This window comes from Grampus griseus, assembly GCF_964374135.1.
Source record: "Grampus griseus genome assembly, chromosome: 1".
Classification (NCBI taxonomy): Eukaryota; Metazoa; Chordata; class Mammalia; order Artiodactyla; family Delphinidae; genus Grampus; species Grampus griseus.
Window position 1 is genome coordinate 102,723,040 of NC_139017.1, and position 22,068 is coordinate 102,745,107.

At 35.7% G+C, this 22,068-nt stretch overlaps 1 protein-coding gene across 1 annotated transcript in view; it reads right to left on the bottom strand.

Moving 5' to 3' along the window:
• Positions 1 to 19,025, bottom strand: part of BRDT (bromodomain testis associated) — a gene marked incomplete at both ends in the record, with an annotated part of 48,493 nt that extends 29,468 nt beyond the window's left edge. The window contains 11 exons of the mRNA XM_082677099.1: positions 4,668 to 4,811; positions 5,281 to 5,394; positions 5,488 to 5,777; positions 5,854 to 6,026; positions 6,665 to 6,853; positions 7,898 to 8,026; positions 10,661 to 11,011; positions 11,684 to 11,853; positions 16,105 to 16,219; positions 17,952 to 18,089; positions 18,837 to 19,025. Coding sequence (XP_082533225.1) covers positions 4,668 to 4,811; positions 5,281 to 5,394; positions 5,488 to 5,777; positions 5,854 to 6,026; positions 6,665 to 6,853; positions 7,898 to 8,026; positions 10,661 to 11,011; positions 11,684 to 11,853; positions 16,105 to 16,219; positions 17,952 to 18,089; positions 18,837 to 19,025 — 2,002 coding nt within the window. The remainder of the gene's footprint in view (positions 1 to 4,667; positions 4,812 to 5,280; positions 5,395 to 5,487; positions 5,778 to 5,853; positions 6,027 to 6,664; positions 6,854 to 7,897; positions 8,027 to 10,660; positions 11,012 to 11,683; positions 11,854 to 16,104; positions 16,220 to 17,951; positions 18,090 to 18,836) is intronic.
• Positions 19,026 to 22,068: the final 3,043 nt, after the last annotated feature.

Sequence of the window (22,068 nt, forward strand, 5' to 3'; positions counted from 1 at the left end):
TCAGATTTGGACACTATTTTTTAAAGTTTTACAGGTGATTCTAATGTACTGCCAAGGTTGAGAAACACTATTCTAGACAGCCTGTTTATTCAGTAAGACACAGTTTGAACAGAATATTTTTAAATTCACATGACAAAGTTTATCCCTATTTCTAAGACTCGTGGCTCAAGTACAGACCTCAATATATGCAAGTTTTTAATCAAGTCTGAGTCCTTGAATTTATCCTTCTGGGGCTTTAAAAACACTCTAATTGATGAGAAACTAATGAAAGTTTAAAATATTTAAATGATGAGCACTAATCATTTCTCTTAAACTTTCTAGCTTGAATGATGAAAAGTACTCCAAACTGTCATTTCATACTTCCTACATTTACTAAACCATTCTCCCCCTTAAAAGGTAAAATAAAATCTAAACTTGGACAAAGTTTGTCCTTTTTCCCTTGCATGAAAAAAAAATGCATCATTGTCACTTCTACAGAAGATGTGGGTTGTAGTACTAAAGAGAAACGGTTATTTTACTCCTTTTAAGTCACCATAATTAAGAAAGTTAAAAAAAAAAAAAGGAACAATTGGTACTTAAAGAATTTCATAAATTTCACTTTCAGAACATTACACTGAAGCCAATAAAAGCAAAAAGTCCAAAATATGAAGTGACAAATTCACTTTGTCTTAACCAGGTAAAGAATTGATGCCATAACCATTCAATTTCTTTGTGTATAACTGTTGTAAGAATTGAAATGATAATCATTCCTGAAAAATATCCTATTCCACACTAATCAAGTATCTGAGCTAACATTTAGACAGTTCCTGAAGTTATTTCCTACAAGGATAGAATCAAAAAAGCACTATTACCTATGAGCTGCTCCATTTGATGGTTTCTCAGTAATAGTATTAAATCTGTTAATAATATTCCTCCCTATTATATCACTCAAGATAGCCAACCTTGTTGAGCATTAGAAAACTCTCAATTGCTTGTGTGTACATTCTAGCGCAGCCCAGCTAACACAGGATATATGTATCTGGAATTCATTTTATTGTCAAGCCTCATTTATATCTTTGATCTGGTATTTAATGATATTTTGGGTTATGAAAAACAGTTTAGAAAGGTTTTATATTTATACCAATGTTTAATCATTGTTCTTTTTTTTTAGATAGGATTTTATTTTATTTATTTATCTATTTATTTGGCTGCGCCTCACGGCTTGTGGGATTTTAGTTCCCCAACCAGGGGTCGAACCCAGGTCCTTGGCAGTGAAAGCGCAGAGGCCTAACCACTGGACTGCCAGGGAATTCCCAATCATCGTTCTTGATTTCTTGGCACATGACAATTTGCATATGCCAATGTAACTCAAGAAGATAATTTAAACGGCAAAATTGAATCACATTGAAATTTGCAATTAAGTACTGCTTCTAGCCCACAGATTTCTTGCTTATAGTTTTCAAAGATTTGGGATTTCATTACAAGTCTATCTTGGAACTGATTTAGTATCTTGTTTGAAATTATAACTAAAGAAATTTTAAAATGAATCTTTCCTTGGCACTTACTCCCCTGCCATTTAATTAATCCCATTTAATGAAGCAGAATTACTCCATATTTTTCAAACATGCATAAAATAAGGTTTACGATTACATAGAACATAATAATTAATGTGTAAACAGCTCTAAAACTCTTTATAACATTTAAGTGTTTTTCACAGATGTCACCCTTAAAACATTTCAGCATACCTAAACAGAATAATATTGCAGTAAAGAGAGAAACTCATAATACAAGAAAACTACAGAAGAACCTTAAGAGTCAATACTATTAAAGAATTTCGAAAAGTTAATTTAGAGAGCTGTCCTTGATAACAGAAATTATAAAAGATTGTGACAAAAAAATAAATAGATAAATAAAAGATTGTGACTTCGTTAAGAAAACTGCATACAGTCTCAAGTTTCTAAAAAATCCAGGAAGACAGGTATTAAAAAATAGATTAAGAAAAATTACTAAAGATCAATATCCTTCTATCAGAAAAGAATTTCTCACAGAAGCTTTCAGAAAAGATTCCACTATTAAAATTTTGGGGAAATGAAATTATATGCATATGTCCTATTTTAAATAATCAAAACTCTTATTTAATCAGAATTCTGATAATCAAGATATTCCTATTTTAAGTTTCAGCTCTTGACAAATTGTAATAAATTTTTTTTTTCTTTTTTTTTGCGGTACGCGGGCCTCTCACTGTTGTGGCCTCTCCCGTTGCGGAGCAACAGGCTCCGGACGCGCAGGCTCAGTGGCCATGGCTCACGAGCCCAGCCGCTCCGCGGCATGTGGGATCTTCCCAGACCGGGGCACGAACCCGTGTCCCCTGCATCGGCAGGCGGACTCTCAACCACTGCGCCACCAGGGAAGCCCGTAAAAAATTTTAAAGTTACAAAATCTTATTTACATTTTCAGTTAATTTTTACTTATGTAACAAAGTTTTTGCTAATATATCTAATTTTCACAAATTATATTTTCTCCACAGCCCCATTTCCCCTCACCCTGAAACTTAGACTTGGGATTTGTCATCTGCTTCTTGATAACGTCATGTGCATTATTAAGAATGGTAGATGCTTTGCTTATTCTTACAATAGGTATAGCTATTGATATAGTCTGAATTAATTATTTTTCACAATTTGCAGTCCTTTTACTTATAGTTTTTGTTGTTCTCAGGAAAGTTAAAAAAATGCTGTTAGCTTACACACTAGAAATCAAGAGCCTTACAGTATTTTAATGGGTACAACTGAAGTTAACAGGAGAAAAGGTCCCATTGCTTCATTTACTAATTTATTTTATTAAGCAAAGAGATAACTGTTCTTTCCCCGTTAAGGTAAGCATTGCATTTGCAACTTATAACCTACATATACAGTGTTTTTCCAATGAAGTATGTAGTTGGTTCATAAAACAATGAAAATTTCAAAGATAAATGATAACTCATACTATCCTATCCTATTAGTAGACAAACTGACCTTAGTGTCACAAACCTATACATTATCCATAAAGTAGATTGAAATATAAAAATTTGCTACCTTGATTTTAACAGTGTTTTTAAAAACATCCCCAGTTACTTGGAAAAGATGACATCAAACAAGAATAAAATAAAATAAAATAGTCATAAAATAAAAATTAAATAGTGTTTTAAAATCAGAATTCTGAGGCTGAGTTATTCTGCTAGAAAGTTAGGAAAACATAATATATATTATACTATTTTAAGAACACAATAGATGAAAAACATTCTTTCCTTCAAGCAACATATTGGAAGATTCTATCAGAAACCGATAATTCAAATTAAAATTAAGGTACTTCACTGAAGCACTCTGAAGTACTTTTCTGCTAATACTCAAGGTATTTATTGATCAGTAGTCAATATATAATTAGATAATTTAATAAGAGTTTTATTCTACAAATAAAAGACAAAGTGCTCTAACTTATTAGGCCATAAATTCTTTATTAGATGAAATTACAAATGCTAGTCACAATTTAAAATACTAAATGCAAGTTAAGAGTTTTTTCAGTACTTTTTTATGCTTAAAAAGTCAACTATAAGAAAATAATGTATAATCTGAGTCCTAAATTAATTGAAAAATTTTCTAGTGTGACAAATTTCAACAAAAGTAAAAATTCTGTTTATTCTAACAAAAATGTTTACCACTATATACTTCAGAAATGTAAAAACAAAATGCAGACATCAGCACCACAAATTAAAGAAAACCAAAAGTGAAACAATGTACTGTAACGGAGCAGACCCTTACTACCGCACTGAAATAGGAGGGATATTCTTACAAACGGTTAAGAATTCCTAATGTGACAATATTCTCTGTGGGATGTTTTAAAGAGAGCTGAATTTCATGACAAACAAGAAATGTCTCATTTAAAATAAAGCAAAATTTTAGGCCCGGAAGTGCCCTGTATTTGAATGTGCCTTTTGGTGAACAATGATGGAATGCCTCTGCCAAGTCTGAAACCTGGGGCAGGGATTAGCTGTCAACTACACAACCATCAGTGAAAGAGTACAAAGGAAACACGAATGCCTTAAGCTTGATATAGTTGATGATAAACTATATAAGGTAACATGGTACTTTAGCATAACTGAGAATCTGAATTTAAAGTACATTTTTCTATAAATGGACAATAATCGACAGTGAAGAAAACACTGAAGTGAAAAAAATCTGCTTTACACGTTTTCTGGGATGACTGGTTTCTTAATTCAAAATGATTATTCAATTCAGAATATATTGTCACAACAGAGCAAACTTTGCAACATTAGAGTGATTTGATATATCAGAGAATAAAGTGAAAGATGTCCTCAAATAATCTTTTATTAAAAAGTGAAAATCAGCATTTTATTCTGTGCTGTTTTTTGGTATTATGGACCTGATATTATATATCAGACTATCCCACCTTTAGTAAATTATTTTCAACATTACAAGCCTGTAAGTCACATACGTATAATATGAAGTTTCACTTTACACAGTATCTCTTTTAAGGAAAATAGTTCAGATTGTCAACATGCAGTTAAATAATAAGTGTGGCATCCAAACCATAGATTCTGGGTAAGTAATGAACATTTCTTCAAACGATAAGTCTCAATATTACAAGAAAAATATTTCCCCACAAGCAGAGGTATACTTAAGGGGACAGCTAACCTGATTCGGAATCACTGCTGTCTGAAGAACTTGAATCCCTGCTACTACTTTCAGACTCTGATGAGCTACTGCTGCTGCTACTGCTGCTGCTTTCACTCAGTCGGGAACCACTTCCAATGGCCTTGGATGATTGCGTTTTCTCAGCTACAGAATACAAAAAGACATTAAAAATGGCAGACATTAGGCTCTTCCCTGCTGGTGCAGTGGTTAGGAATCCACCTGCCAGTGCAGGGGACACGGGTTTGAGCCCTGGTCCAGGAAGATCCCACATGCTGTGAAGCACCTAAGCCCATGTGCCACAATTACTGAGCCTGTGCTCTAGAGCCGGCGAGTCACAACTACTGATGCCCGCGAGCCACAACTACTGAGCCCGTGTGCCACAACTTCTGAAGCCCACATGCCTAGAGCCCATGCTCCGCAACAAGAGAAGCCACTGCAATGAGAAGCGAATGCACCACAACGAAAAGTAGCCCCCACTCGCCGCAACTAGAGAAAGCCTGTGTGCAGCAACAAAGACCCAATGCAGCCAAAAATAAATAAATAAAATAAATGTATTTTTTTTAAATGCCAGACATTAAATAGTTACAGGAACATTTTAAAAACCGGTACCTACGTTTTGTTTGATGTTTTCTAGAATTTAACTGATTACTGACATCCTGTAACTGCTTTTCCAATTCTTGTTTTTTCTGTGAATGAAGTTCTTCTTTGGACTTCATTATTCTCTTACCTGTGTGATTTAGGAGGAAAAAAAAAGAGTGAGTACGACCAAAAACTAACACAAATACCAGACTGACTTCTACTAATATAAAGAAATACATACCATGAGGTTTTACTGGTCTTTTTCTCAGACATGCAGCAACATATTTTTCCAGTTCTCTCAGTGTTGATGCTGTCAGTGTTTCAAAGTCTATATCTATCTCATTAGGGCTGGAATTTCTCAGTGAAGGCTCTCTGCACAGTATTATATGAACGACATGCCCAAGTTTATCTCCAGGGAGTTTGTTTATATCCAAGCTTAACTGTCTTTTCTCATCATAGTTCATAGGTTTAGCATTATCTTTATCTTCAGATTTCGCAGCGAAGACCTGTTGTTTCCCCTTCTTTGGCTGACTGTAACAAAAGTTAAATTTAATCAAATGTATTTTAGATAATGTTATTTTAATAAGGCATCATTAAAGATACTTACTTGCACTTGGACTTTTCCTTTAATTTTATTTGCTTAAACTTTTTCCTTGGATTTTCACCTCTATTATCAATCTTTTCTTTTTTCTTTTCCCTTTTAGACTTCTCATTCTTTCTCTTTCGCTTATTGAAAGGTACTTGGGACAGAACCGGTAGCTGTTGATGAACAGCTTTAAGCTGATAAAGGAAAAATTCTTTAAACATTCATGGCTCTAAATAATTAAAGACAGTAGAAAAAAATGAAGGCACTCAAAAGTCAACATTATCCTTTGTGAAATTCATTTCCTTCAGGTTGATATTTCATTTCACAAATTCATTATTTTGAAAGGCGTATGTTAAATTTCAAAGACTACCATGTACTCAACCCATAAACTTAAATATTCATCTAAAAACAGAACAAGAATCATTAATTTTTCCAGGCAGTCTTAAGTCTTAAATCATTGATTTTTCAGGATTGAGCTCAAAGCAGGTTAACATTTTATCACAAAAGGTAACAAATGTTAAATAAAGATCTCATCCATAAACTATCCAGGTTATGTCATATAAATGGTTTCAATGAGAATTGTGATTAGGCATTTATTGTGATTAGGAATTGTGATTAGGAATATAAATAACAGAATTTTAAGATGTATATATTTTTGAGTGGGAAAAGACTATTAAACATTAAAAATGTGCCAAGAAGTAAATAAAGTCACAGTTAATACGTGATCTAAATATAACAGCTTTTAATCTACAAATAGGATTTTATAATAGATCAGCAGCAGCAGCAGCTCATAGAAAGAATATAAAAACTTTGTATCAATATAAACAACTACCTGCTCCTGAAGCTTTTCAAGACTCTGAGCTTGTTCATCTTCAGAATCACTAGAAGAGTCATCTGCAGAGGAAGCTTCACTACTCCTTTCTCTACCAAGGGTTTCTGTGGTATCTGTTTTGATGTAACATACAGGCATACTCTCAACAGGTTCATCTGGGATCTTTGCAAAATGCATTTCGAAAACATCCTATAATGGAAAATCAGACTGTTAAGGTCTTCTGCGTTTCTGATTTAATGCAGCAATAACACCTTTTAAGAAAAGGTACATTACAGTGTCATTTTTTTTTTTCTGTCTGTACCTCACAGCTTGCCAGATCCCAGTTACCCGACCAGGACTGAACTCGGCCCCTCGGCAGTGAAAGCACAGAGTCCTAACCACTGGACTGCCAGGGAATTCCCTCAGTGTCTTTTTTTTTTTTTTTTTTTTTTGCGGTACGCGGACCTCTCACTGTTGTGGCCTCTCCCATTGTGGAGCACAGGCTCCAGACGCACAGGCTCAGTGGCCATGGCTCACGGGCCCAGCCGCTCTGTGGCATGTGGGATCTTCCTGGACCAGGGCACGAACCCGTGTCCCCTGCATCGGCAGGCGGACTCTCAACCACTGCGCCACCAGGGAAGCCCCTCAGTGTCATATTTTGATGAGAATTCTATTTTTCCTTGTGGTACTCATTTCACAATATATACATATATCATAATGTATACCTTAAACTAATACAATGTCAATTATATCCCTATAAAACTGGAGGACAAAAAGATTTACCAGAAATATAATAAGACTCATGCTTCCCTGCCTACCAACCTTAGCAACTTTTCTCCATTTTTCCAGGTAAGACAGACCTCTCAGATTATATAGGGGAAGTCCTTTTAAGATCTGCCCTGTGGCTGGTGCATCATTCTACTACCTGCCAATGGCTTAGCCTCAGAAGTCCTTGAGCCTTCCCTTCAGTGGGACACTGACTGCAGTCAACCCTCTCTCAGATACCTACTGTCCTCTCTTCACTACTACTTCCCCAGTACCTTCTATATGTAGGGCAGCTTCATTAACAGATTTACTACAAATGGATGCTATGCCTCAGAAAACAAACAACCCCCACAATTTTAAGAGTCTAAATTATGCTTTACCACTTGGTGGGGGTTGGGGGGTATATTCTTTATCTCTTGAGTTATGGTTCTAAAATTTTTAAACTATGTTCAGAGGAAACTCACTTTCAGTGCACAAGTAAAAACTCACCTGAAGCATTCTTGCCATTGTAACTACTTCATGATCTGGAGGACTGTATTGGTAGCAATTCATGAACATTAATCTAACATCTGCAGCAAATTCATACGCATGTTTATATTCTTGGTTATCCATTTTTGCCTAAATTAAGGAAAAATTACAGGATTCATCAACAATATAGTTCAATAATTGTTTGAGCACCTATGTTAAGTGTTTATATTATGAAATAATTCAAACATACAGAGGAATAATAGATAATACCAAAACTAGATACCCACCATCCAGATTTGACAAACATTAAAGTTCTGCTACGCTTGTTTTGTATTTTTAGACTTTGAAAAATCCAGTAAATTTTGACAAGTAGAGACAAAGGAGGGTGTTTCAAGTAAAGAAGAGAACAGGAACAAAACCACAAAAGCAGGAAAAAAACAGTGTTTCCAGATAATCTTGGATAGACCAGTTTGATTATGGGAAAACAATGAATAAATAAACTCCTTAAATGAGCCTTGAACATCTAAATGAAAGGTTTATACTGTATTAAAATTCTCCTGGGAATGAAAAGACATTAAAAATTGAACAGAAGAGAAATATCAGGATGGGTTACATTTTTAGGTAGCTGCATATAAAGTGGATAGAAGTGAGGATACAGAGTAGCCAGTTAGGCAGCCACTATAAAAAGAAAAATGAGCAGTCAAGAAAATCCTATAGACTGCTGGGCAAAACAAGTGTATATTAACAGACAATCCATGAATAAATACAAAAGGCCAATAAACAAATACAGCATGCCAGACATCATTTGTAATTAAAGAAACACAAAACTAAAACAAGAAACATAATTTTCTACCACTCAGATCACTGGCAACTGGGAATGATTTCGGAGAACTAAATTAAATAAAGTCACTATCTTCTTATCCCTGGAATTCTATGATAGCCTCCTGAATAACCCAGTCTCCACATTGCTGCTACAGAAGTTACTGTAGGAATCAAATATGAGGCCATAATCCTCATGTCTAATGCCAGCTCTAGGCCTCTACAATGAGGGTCTTTCATGTTCAAGCCCCCGTTTCCATCCAGTCTCTTTTTCCCCTACTCACTGCTTCATATTGTGTCTCATGTTGGCTTAAATATTGTATTCTGGATGCTTTTATGATCTGAGGGCCTTCCAAGTTGCTCCCCCTGCCTGGAATGTCCTATAACTCAGGGGTCCCCAACCCCCAGTCCTGCTAGGAATAGGGCCACACAGCAGGAGGTGAATGGCGGGTGAGCAAGCGAAGCTTCATCTGCTCCTCCTCGTCGCTTGCATTATCACCTGAACCATCCCCCCACCGACCCGTCCATGGAAAAATTGTCTTCCACGAAACCGGTCCCTGGTGCCAAAAAGGTTGGGGACCGATGCTATAACTTACTAAGTCTTACTTATCCTTTAAGACTCAGCTCAGGTTTACCTATTTCAGGTATTGTTTCATGACCTCTCATGTAAGTATTAGGGGAAAGTAGAAAAGCATATTTTGAAGAGATAATGCTTAAAATTTTTTTAGAACTTAAAACATGAACTTCAGATTGAAAGCGATAATTTCCAATCAAGATGAATAAAATTAAATGCACAACCAGCGAGAGGAAAGACAGACTGCCTACAAAGGGATGACAAGTAGACTGACAGGAGACTTCCTAGCAGCAACAATAAATGCCAAAGGATATTGTCCTAGTGCTGAGGGAAAATAACTGGTCGTTCTAGAATTCTATAGTCAGTTAAAGAACCATTCAAGAATAAAGACAAAATACAGATACTTTCAGAGATAAGGCTATTAAGAGTTTACTACCTATAAATGCTCATGGAAGAACCACTGAAGTTGGCACTTCAGCAAAAAGAAACACTAAGAGGGGAAAGAGTAAGAAGCAAGAAATGAGGGTAAGCACTAAAATTAGTAACATGTTAATAAACAATGTTGATGATGAAATAATAAAACAAAACTGTGTTTAAAAGAACCAAACTTCTAGACAATAATAAAGAACAGGGAGTACAATGAGTAGTCATTCAGGAGGAACACTGAGATAATGCATCATTTTGAAAATGCTACAGTTCTACTCTTTTAGTAGTTTCCCTTAAAATGAATACACATAATTAAATTTTTCCAATAATTTAAAGCTTCCAAATCAGCAATAAAGAAAACTTACCAATCTGGCAGAAGACCAAAAAATGCAGAGAGGATTAGAAACCACATAAATGCCTTGCCAAAAAAACCTTTTTTGTGTTATAATTAAAAATACTTTTAATATATAACAAGAAAATATCTACAAAGTAAAAATTCAGGGTAGAGTTGTATTACATACTGTAACTCAAACACTGTGGTAAATAACCATGAATGTGTCTGAACTGAAGAAAATAAAAACATAACACTTTAAAATGTTCCCATGGGGCTTCCCTGGTGGCGCAGTGGTTGGGAGTCCGCCTGCCGATGCAGGGGACGCGGGTTCGTGCCCCGGTCCGGGAAGATCCCACATGCCGTGGAGTGGCTGGGCCCGTGAGCCATGGCCGCTGAGCCTGCGCGTCCGGAGCCTGTGCTCCGCAGCGGGAGAGGCCACAGCAGTGAGAGGCCCGCGTACCGCAAAAAAAAAAAAAAAAAAAAAAAAAAAAAAAATGTTCCCATGATTTACTTCAGGTGGTATGACTACTAGTGATTTTTTCTTTTATCCTTTTCTGAATTTTAAATTAATGATGACAAGATTACTTTTATAATCAAGAAAAGAAGTTCCTCCTATTAACACAACATTTACCTTGATGGTTCCAAGATCCATTGGATTTTTCACAATATCATTGTAGTTATGCAGTCCCAAAGCATTAATGTCAACAGGATTATAAAAGGGCCATGCATATGACAAGTGTTTCTTTGCAAGCATTTCTTTAAGAATCTCATTACAGTGCCTTAATTGTTCGGTTACTTGAACATTCTTTACAACTTTATATTGTTGCTGAGAATCCGTCAAAACATTCGTCAACACATTTTCTTTTATAGGTGGCATTTTCCCTGATTTTTTTTCTGTAAGTGTTGGGGAAGATTCACCACTTGCTTTAACGACTGAAGCTGTAGGAATTGTATCTGCTTTCCTCTTCATACCCTTTGTAACCTAAAACAAAACAATTTAAAAACAAAAAGAAAACTATGTATAAGGTGACATTCAGAGCAACAGTTTTCACACTTTGATCATTACCCTTATCAGTTAAAAAAAGGAAATGATATTTAGCACCAAATCTTCCGTGTATTAGTAAAGGTTAATTTTTCTTTCATAGGTAAAATAAATAGTTCAGATATTTCCTTCCCACATCCCAAAGAACTGTCTGGTACAAACCTTTGAGACCAATGAAAGATGGGGGGAAAAAGTCATGGTTATATCAAAAAGTTTCTGAATACCAGAAACCAGCTAGGGTATACAATTTTAAAAAAGAAAATTATCAACCCACCAAGTTGTGAGCCAATAAAAGTTATATCACCCAAAAAAGAAAAAAAAAAGTAGTTAGACAACTGATATTAATACTACAAAGATACTAAATCAGTTCAAATTCTACCTAAGGAATCTCTAAAATTTGGTTTGCCTCCCAGGTCTCTGTTCACAAAATGTACACAGACAAAAAGACTGACTGCTGTATGCTGAAGATCAATTTTCTTATCAACTTATAAAAAGGTATAAACTAACACACCATTGTAAAGCAATTATACTCCAATAAAGATGTTTAAAAAAAAAGGTACAGACATCACATCAAACTTACACTGAAACATTTTAGTGCTACAGTAAACTTACTTGGGTGCCTGTTTGTGAGGCAGAGTTCAGTGGAGCACTTTGTGCCATGTTTGAAGGAGAAATAGATGTTTCGGGAAATACAGAGGGAATTGCTTGCTGCTTAATTATTTTTTCCAGTGCTTTGAGGGATTGTTTTTCTTTAACAGAAACTGCTGCATTCTGTTGAGTATCTAGTAAAGTGTGAACCAGAGTCAGTATCTGAGTAAAACATAAAACTATTTTTCTTTTAGCATTCTATTTTAATACATTTAGTTCAGCTTTTAAAAATACAAACACAGTTTACACTCCCATTCCCCTTTGAAACCCTCCCACACATACTTGCTGACAGTTAGACTGATTTAGATATAATACTGGAGACTTCAAAACCTGTTATATTAATGGTAGGTTTATCAATTTTATTCAAAAAGGTGCCTGGCTTAAACTCAGACTAACAGAGCTCTGTGATTTTAGCTTCAGGTTGCTGTAAACCCGAGCAAAAATTTCAGACGCCCTGGTGATAACTATGTGGTACTACGTGAGGTCTTCAGAATGCTCTGCATAAATATCCTAGGACATTTGTTTCAGAGAGTCCATCACTGGCTAACACAGAACAACAGATGTGAACATAATTCTCTTATCAAAGGAACATTTGTGCATGTTCTTTTGCCCTATACGTTCCCAGACAGTGCTAGGACTGGAGACATTTGGATCACATCACCTTGAAATCTATTACAGTCAGCACTCAGTATCCATAGGTTCCACATCTGCGGATTCAACCAACCTTGGATACAACACTCAGAGGCAACCCACGGATACGGGGGACCACTGTACTATGCCATTTTATATAAAGAACTTGAGCATCCGAAGATTTTGGTATCCACGGATGGGTCCTGGAGCCAGTCCCTGTGGATTCTGAGGGATGACTATTTCAAAAGCCCATCCTTCCATCTAGGCAACTCTATTCTTCTAATTGCCCAGGCCAAAAACTTTGGAGTCATCTGTGACTCCACTCTCTCTCAAACCCAATTTCCAATCCATTAGCAAACTTTTTTGCTCTATCTTCTTATCCAGAATCCAACTATTATTATAGGTGGTAATAACCCTGAATTATTGCAGTAGCATCCTACAAGGCCTTCTTTCCTTCTGCTTTTTTTTTTTTTTTTTTTTTTTTTGCAGTACACAGGCCTCTCACTGTTGTGGTCTCTCCTGTTGCGGAGCACAGGCTCCGGATGCGCAGGCTCAGCGGCCATGGCTCACGGGCCCAGCCACTCCACGGCATGTGGGATCTTCCCGGACCGGGGCACGAACCCGTGTCCCCTGCATCGGCAGGCAGACTCTCAATCACTGCGCCACCAGGGAAGCCCCCCCCTTCTGCTTTTTACATCCTATAGTCTGTTCTCAAAACAGCAAGCAAAGGGATCTTTTAAAATTCAAATAAGATCATGACACTCCTGCTCAATGTCCAGTGGTTTCTAATCTTCTCTCCAAGTAAAAGCCAAAGTCCTCACAATGGCTTGTAAGGAAACATGTGACCTCTCTACTTTTTCCCCCTACCTCTGCGCTCCTTCCAACCTCACTTTCTATCACCCTTCCCCTCACTTATTTCACTCCAGACTACTGGCCTGCTGTCCTCAAGTTTGGTAACCATAAGCAGACTATTTGCTCTGCCCGGCAGGAGACAGCCTCATGGCTCACTTCAACACTCCCTTCAGGCTTTACTCAAATGTCACCTTCTCAAGCCACCCTATATAAAGCAACCCTCTCTATTCCACTACTCTTTAGTTCTCTTATTTTTTCCATGTCATTATCATATTTGACATACAACATATAGTATCCCTGACTCTCCAAATTCTATAAATCTGGGAGTTAATAGAACACAGATGGATTTTATGAAAATATCTAATATCAAGCCCTGAAAAATACCTCAATATTTAGAGATTGAGTAGAAGAGGATGATAAGGCCAAGAAGACTACAGAATGGGAAGTAAACCCTCACAACTAGTGTGCACCAAGAAATAAAGGCATTTCAAGAGACAGCAGCCTTCTGAAGCAACTGATAGGGATCAAGTAAAATGAGAACAGAAAAATATTACTTAAACTTAGCAACATAAAGACTACTGACAAGAACCTTTCTAGTGATGTAGTAAGGCTAGAACCTATACTGAAGTGAGTTCATGAGTACGTAAGAGGAAAGCAAAAAACAGGACAGTGGCTGGAAGGATATAGGGAAAAGATGAGTTTTAAAGATGAGATACTAGAGCATGTTTATAGTATAATAAAACTAACCTGATAGAGAATGAAAGATTAATGACGCATGAAACAAAGGGGATAACCAAAGGAATAAAATCCTTAAGAAGGTAAGGAGGGAAGCAAGATCCAGGTCATAAATGAAGGCAATGGCCCAAAGTGATGGAAGGGAAAAGGCCTTTGCCCTAGCTGAGCCCTCTGCCTGGAATGTTCTTTGTTCAAATCTTAACTTCTCAATGAGGCCTACTTTGAACCTATCATGTATGTCTCTCTTTCACTACTAGAATGTAAACTCCGAGATGGCAAAAGTTTTTGTTTTGTTCATTGATATATCCCAAGAATACAGAACAGTGTTCTGGTACATAAGAGGTACCCAAATATTTGTTCAATCAGTAAATCAACACCAATTCAATGTACTACTTAAAAAATTTTTTTTCTTTGCCATAAAGTATCAACATGTAACCACATTATTTAGACTAGCTACTGTCACATGGCAGTTTCCCTACCACTGTGCATGAAAAATGACATGACTTAGGCAGTAGAAAGCTCCTACTAAAAGTTACTTGGAAACCTAGACCTTCACACCAAAGCCCAATCCTACCTATCTGTCAAGGCCAAACTCAAGTTCTATCACCTCTAAAGCCCTTCGCAGCTTTTCCAGTGCAAGTCAATTTCTCACTCTTGAACCATAGCACACACCACGTGTAATTTCACCTGACACTTATTGTAATGCATTGCCTTATTATTTTAAAAAGTTTTATTTCTAACTTAAATTTAAACTGAGAGTTAGGGTGGTTATACTTTTTTGTAGTCCCAAAGTACGTGCCTTACAGGGACAAACATCCAAGTAGGTACTGACAGAAAAACAAAGTCAAAGAACTTTTGTCTAAGGGAAACCTATGCTTTTAGCAATAACCTGAGCACCTGAAATAAGTAGCTACAACTTAACCATCAAGAAACTGTTAAAGTGTTGTTTTAAAGGAAAACATTCTAAAGGTAAGTAATTTTCACCTTGCTAGAGATAATATTTTAAGTCAGCAATAATTATCACCTTGTTTTAACAATTTAAGTAACATACTGATCTATGTTTTTTGCCTCACAAGGGCTTATTTTAAACCTCTTGTGGAAACCTATGCTTATATGGTCAGACTTACGATCAATCTTCTCCAAAAATAACAAAATAAAAACTTTATTAAACAGTGAGTATCTCACAGGATGGATGGAAAGCAAGCTATAAGTCATGACCCATCCTAAAGATCTATTAACAACCAGCAAAAAAGTACATCATACTATCAATAAAACAACCTCAACCATCACCTGAATTGGTACAAGTCTCATATGTCCCAGCCACTTAACATATACTTTACAAAAATTTACAACCATGAAAGCTAAATATTTTCCAGATATTATAGATGAGGAAACTAACATGGAATGATTAAGTAACTTAACCAAGATTTACAGCTTCAGTGACCCAAAGATAAACCAACATTTGACCTATGACAATCTTGATTAACCTCTACAATAAACCCATCTGAATACTTAAGATTAATTTTATAACTTCATATTTAAATATTAGGATTATTAGCTGTAAAACATCTCCCCCTAAAGTTCTGAGTTAAGATCTAGGAAAAGAGAATCTTCAGACCCACCAGCAACACTTCATTCTTAGCTATGGGATCTTCTGACACAGAGAAATGCTGGCAATTTTGGCCCTCTTAATTAGTATAGCACAGATACATGATCTACTAAAATAGTAATAGTAACTGTGAATTACTTGGTGCCTACTAAGTGAATGGCACTATTCTATAGGAAACTTTGCTCCAAGGCCATAATCTATACAGTCCTCCCAATCTTGTATGATAGGCATCCTTGTGCTCAAGGTTTAGCAGATTGTTTAAAGGGACGTTTTAGATGTAAAAGGACTTCTAGATGTCTACCTCCTTTCAGGTATTTATTATTTATTTTTTTATTTTTATTTATTAATTTTTTTGGCCATGCCGCATGGCTTGCAGGATTAGTTCCCCGACCAGAGATCGAACCCGGGCCCTTGGCAGTGAGAGTGCCAAGTCTTAACCACTGGACTGCCAGGGAATTCCCAGGGATTTATTATTTAATTATAGTCATTATACTTATACACACATTCAAATATATATGGAAAAGAGAAAGAAAGAGAACATAAACCTTTTCTTGCTTACCTTTCTTTATTCTTTCCTTACCACCCACAACTTGCTCTTCTTGTGGCATCTGAGATAATTTCTGTCTGAACAGCTTTTCTAGAGCTTGTGCCATAAGAACGATGTCATCTCCAGGCTAGAAAATATATAAAATGTAACATAAGTTTACACAGTATGGTCACTGTATCAAATTTCTATAATTCAGGCTGCCTTAGTGAAGGCAGTGCCATAGTACTCTTAGACAATATTTACTAAACAGTATTTATCACTTCTAAATTAAGTATAGCAGCTCGCATTTAAAATTCTAACATCCTACCCCTATAACTTCTAAAAAGGACTGAGGATGCCATTCTGAGCACCAAGGGTTAAAATCCAACCAATCCTACTAATACAAAAAGGTATTAGAAATTAGAATTTCTACCTTACAAATAGGATAAAGTAAAACTTGTTCATGGCTGTGAAAAGTACCTCATGGTTTGACTTGATGTGATTCAATTTTCAATTAACTAAGCAATAAAGTGACACTGTAGAGCTAAGTTTTTAAATCTTAACTATCTGCTTAGAAGTCTTCATCTTGCTTTACTTGACTACTGAGAAAAAACTAAATTACAAAGCAAGGCCTAAAGCAGACACCTATTTCTAAGTTAGGTAGTTCAGGAAAATTACTGAATTTTGTTTTAAAATATTAAATGTAAGAGGACTCTTTACAATTATTAAATTAAAATGAATTTGCCAATGGTACTTACAGAATACCATTAGCTCTGATTTTTAAAAAAAATCATAGTAGCTAATAGTCTTAAATCTATTATACATAAGGTGGCACTGATGATTACCTTGGAAACTAAACCAACATTTCTATTACATTTCAGTGTCACTAGTGATTTTGAATAAATGGAAAATAAGTTTTAAAAATTTTAGATAGCATAGAACAGCTTGAAAAGGATGCAGTACTTAGGGAAACAGGAATCCTATATGGAGGAAAATTGAATACACAAATCCAATTTTATGGATGAAGACAAAAGTGAAGATTAAGTTCAAAATGTCCACATATATTATCATACAGGCTAACACATTAACACAAATGCAAAACTACTACTGAGATATAACACAGTGTGTCTGATCTTTAAGTTAACTTGTATGAAGTTTAGAAGTATGTAATTTGGCCTTCCCTGATGGTGCAGTGGTTAAGAATCCGCCTGCCAATGCAGGGGACACGGGTTCGAACCCTGGTCTGCGAAGATCTCTCATGCCGCAGAGCAACCTAAGCCCATGCGCCACAACTACTGAGCCTGCGCTCTAGAGCCCGTGCTCCGCAACAAGAGAAGCCACGGCAATGAGAAGCCCGCGTGCCCCGCTCACCGCAACTAGAGAAAGCCCGCGCCCAGCAACAAAGACCCAACTCAGCCAAAAATAAATAAATAAATAAATTTATTGAAAGAAAAAATAAGTATGTCATTTGTTTGGCTTCTTAGATTATAACTAGAGATCCATACCATAAAAATTTAACCAAGATTAGTGTATAATAAGATTTATCATTCATATTTTAACTAAAAAGGCAGAAGTGTAGTAGAGAACATTTTGAGATAACACTTTATTCACAGAAACCAGCAATCATTAGTATTTTATTTTTTAAAACATAATAAGCCATTATAGCTATTCAGACAAAAATATAGCAAAAAATATGGCAAAATGAACAAATATTGATACATGAAAATTAGGAAATAAAGTAAAAAACATTATCTTTAAAAATATGGAATGTACCCCAAATCAAGACTTGAAATTTGAAATCAGCACACTTGTTTATACATATCTCTTTGCTCTGTACGTAAGAGAAAAGAATTAGCAAGTATAGCATAAGGCTTACAGACCTTGTTGTATAAATAACAATTTGAAAACATTGTATTGAAGTCTTCTATACATTCCAAAGCTTTCACATAATATTTATGTTCCAAGCGTTTCCGGATTGTATTTAAATCCATTGGGTTTTTTATTATGGTGTAATAATCCTATGGTGTAAGAAGAAATTCTAAATGTTAGTAGTAAGAATGAATTCACTACAACAATTGGTACACAAATTTAAGAAGCTATACACCTGTAACTAGAGAGAGCAACTGATTAAAAGCGATAATATAGAAACCAAAACCTTTTGCGATGAGAAACAAAGTTGATTACCATGGCATTTTTCTTCAGAGAGAAGGAAAAAAAAGCCAATAAAGAAAGAATAACGAAAGAATATAAGAGTAGAACCATCCTGGAAAATAACAAGGGCATGAAGAAAAAGAAACTAGAATTTATGGAGTCTGACAAATCCAGAGCACAATCCCAGCTCTACAGTTTACAAGTTATATTACAAATTACTTAACCATTCTGTTATCAGATGGCTAAAATTCTTAATATAAGACCTAAAGTTGAATTCTGTATGTGAAACACCTAAGTCTGTCAGGACGTGTCAAGAGTGACTTCTTGGAGAAGGGAACACTTATGACAACCTTACACCAAAAGGTCAAGGGACATATGCTATAAACAAGAAAGCATATGTTGATACTTAAAATTTACCACAACTTGCTAAAATGAGAATTTCAATGCTCAGAAAAATGAGTTTTTTGTTTTAGGAAAAAATAGTCATTGGGATATTCTTTAGTGGTGCTGAATAATTTATTTATTAAGTTAAATATATTTCATAATATTTCTATCAGAGGATATTTACAGGGTTTTACTTGTTTTAAACTAATATAATTATAAGATACACTCACAGGCAACTTTAGTTTGACAGCATCCACAGGCTGCTGAAAAGGCCAGGAAAAACTATGCTTCCACAAAGCCTTCAGGACAACTTTTTGTAGATACTGCAGTTGATTCGTCAATCGCCCATTTTTCTTAGTATTTATATATGCTGGTGGTGGAGGGTTAACAATAGCTGTTTGTCGACTTGGCAGAGACATTCTCAACTGCTTCAAGTCCTTATATTCTAATGTTGTCTATAGGTATATGCCCTAAAAAGCAAACAAAAAAAGAAACCAGAAAACAAACAACAAAAAAACTGAGTTATTTTCAAAGCACCTTTAAAATGGTTTTTATAGGAACAGAAAAGTTTTCTTCAAGAGTAGCAGATTTCATATTTTAAAGCATATCATGACTAGGGCAGCAAAAAAAAAAAAAAAGAAGAAGAAGAAGAAAAAAGAAAAGCCAAATGATAAATTTATTTGTAAACAAATACAAACCTTTTCCTATGGAAGTACTAAAAGTTGTTTCATTATGTACGCTTCCATTTTGGATGATTTAAGTTATTCCAATCTTTTACAGTAATTTCTTTCTGTCTTTCTTAGACACAAATTGAGGTCTCAGCAGGAAAAGTCTATAAATTCCTGGTAAAAATGAAATAACAGGGAATGTTAAAGAGATGGTTAAAGAATAACTATCTGAGTACATCGTTATTCTACAATTATTAATCAGTGAAGGGAGAAAGGCAAAGGAATTTTTCTGGCTAATGTAAATAAAGTGATTTATTTTAAAAGTGAATTATTAGGAAGAAAAATGACAAGTGTTAATATGCTACTCTTTAGTGGATATTTCTATACCTAAAATAAAATACTTTAAAGCTTCACGAGTATTTCAGAAAGATGGTATCTAACATTCCTAGACAACATTATTACTTTAAGGATAAAAGAGCAAAGGTACTACCAAGTGTATCAGCGAAGTATGACTATTAAATAAATTGTCCATTTTTCAGTGTTAACATTTAGCCAATTTACCTTTTTTTTTCATTAAAGCAGTGTTAGTTTTCAGCTCCTGCTGCATATTAATCACTTGTGGATCCTTCATTTAAAATTGTGGCTAACTACATACAGCATAAAATTTACTATCTTAACTATTTTAAGTGTACAGTTCAGCAGTGTTAAGTATATTCATATTTTTGAGCAACTAACCTCCTGAACTTGTTCATCGCACAAAACCAGAACTCTATACTATACCTATTAAACAACTCCTCATTCTCCCGTCTCCCCAGCCTCTGGCAACCACCAATCCATTTTCTGTTTCTATGAATGTGACTACTCCAGGAATCTCACATAAGTAGAATCATACTGTATTTGTCTTTTTGTGACTGGCTTATCTATTTTAGCACAATGTCCTCAAGGTTCATCCATATTGTAGCATATGTAAGAATTTCCTTCATTTTAAGGTTTAATAATATTCCATTATACGTATACACATTTTGTCTCCCCATTCATTCATTGACAGACACTTGAGTAGCTTCCACCTCTTGGCTATTGTGAATGGTGCTGCTATAAAAACATGGATGTAGGGGCTTCCCTGGTGGCACAGTGTTTGAGAATCTGCCTGCCAATGCAGGGGACACAGTCTCCCCTGGTCTGGGAGGATCCCACATGCCACGGAGCAACTAGGCCCGTGAGCCACAACTACTGAGTCTGCGCGTCTGGAGCCTGTGCTCCACAATAAGAGAGGCTGCGATAGTGAGAGGCCCGCGCACCGCGATGAAGAGTGGCCCCTGCTTGCCACAACTAGAGAAAGCCCTCGCACAGAAACGAAGATCCAACACAGCAAAAATAAATAAATAAATGTAAAAAAAAAAAAAAAAGGATGTATAAATATCTCTTCAAGACCCTGCTTTTAATACTTAGAGATATATCCCCAGGGTGCAGAAGTGGAACTGCTAGATCATATGGTAATTTGGTAATTTTATTTTTAATTTTTGAGGAATCCCATACTGTTTTCCACAGCAGCAACACTGTGTTACGTTCCCACCATCTACAGGGTTCCAGTTTCTCCACATCCTCACAACACCTGTTACTTTGTTTGTTTAACAGCAGCCAATGTAATGGGTGTGAGGTGTTGCGGATGATTTAAAAAATACCAATGCCCTTCTGAGATGGCCCATCTCCCAAGGTCCGCTTGCCTTTTGAGACGGACCACACTCTGTCTATAGAATGTGTATCTCTCTAAATAAATCCACTTCTTACCTATCAAAAAACCCCCCGAAAAACAAAGAAACAAGAAAACAACGCCTAGGTCCAAACCTCTGGAGATACAGCTTGAGAATCAGTTTTGTTTCTTTTCTAAGTTCCCTGGACATCCTGATGTGCAGTCAGGTTTCAAACCACTACATTAAAATGAATTAACTTGGAGATGACTTATAATTTTATCTCATCATTTCACTTTTCTCCTCATCTTATACAAATATGAACTAGAACTCAATAAAAAGTCATTAAGAAAAAAAAAAAGTCATTGAGGGGGCTTCCCTGGTGGTGCAGTGGTTAAGAATCCGCCTGCAAATGCAGGGGACACGGGTTCGAGCCCTGGTCCAGGAAGATCCCACACTGCAACGAAGAGTAGCCCCCACTTACCACAACTAGAGAAAGCCCACGCACAGCAATTAAGACCCAACACAGCCAAAATAAACAAATAAATAAACAGATAAATAGATAAATAAATAAATTTTAAAAAGTCATTGAGAAGAAAGAAGGTGCTATTCTAGTGTTGCAACTGCAACTGGCTCTTATCCTGGCTTTGCAATTATTTAAAGCTAGCCTACCTTTTGAATATCCCAATCACTACACCCTCCCTTCTCCACAGAGATAACCACTACGATGACTTCTATCTCCATACATTAAATTGTGACTGTTTCTGAACTTTTACATAAATATAGTATTATTTACTATGTATTACACTGTGCCTAGCTTTCTTTCACCAATATTGTTTTTGAGATTTATCCATGTTTTTGCCTATGTTGTTTGTTCACTTTCACTTTCATTACTGTATTCTATTCTGTATACTGTAAAATTATACTGTATTCTATTGTAAAATTATACCAAAATTTATCCATTCCTGTTGAGACTTTTGGGTTGTTTCCAGTTTTTGACTATGACAAATAATACTATGAAATGCTTTAGTGTATACGTACATGCATTATGCTGGGTATAAACCCAGAAGTAAAATTGTTGGGACATAGGTTATGCATATGTTCAG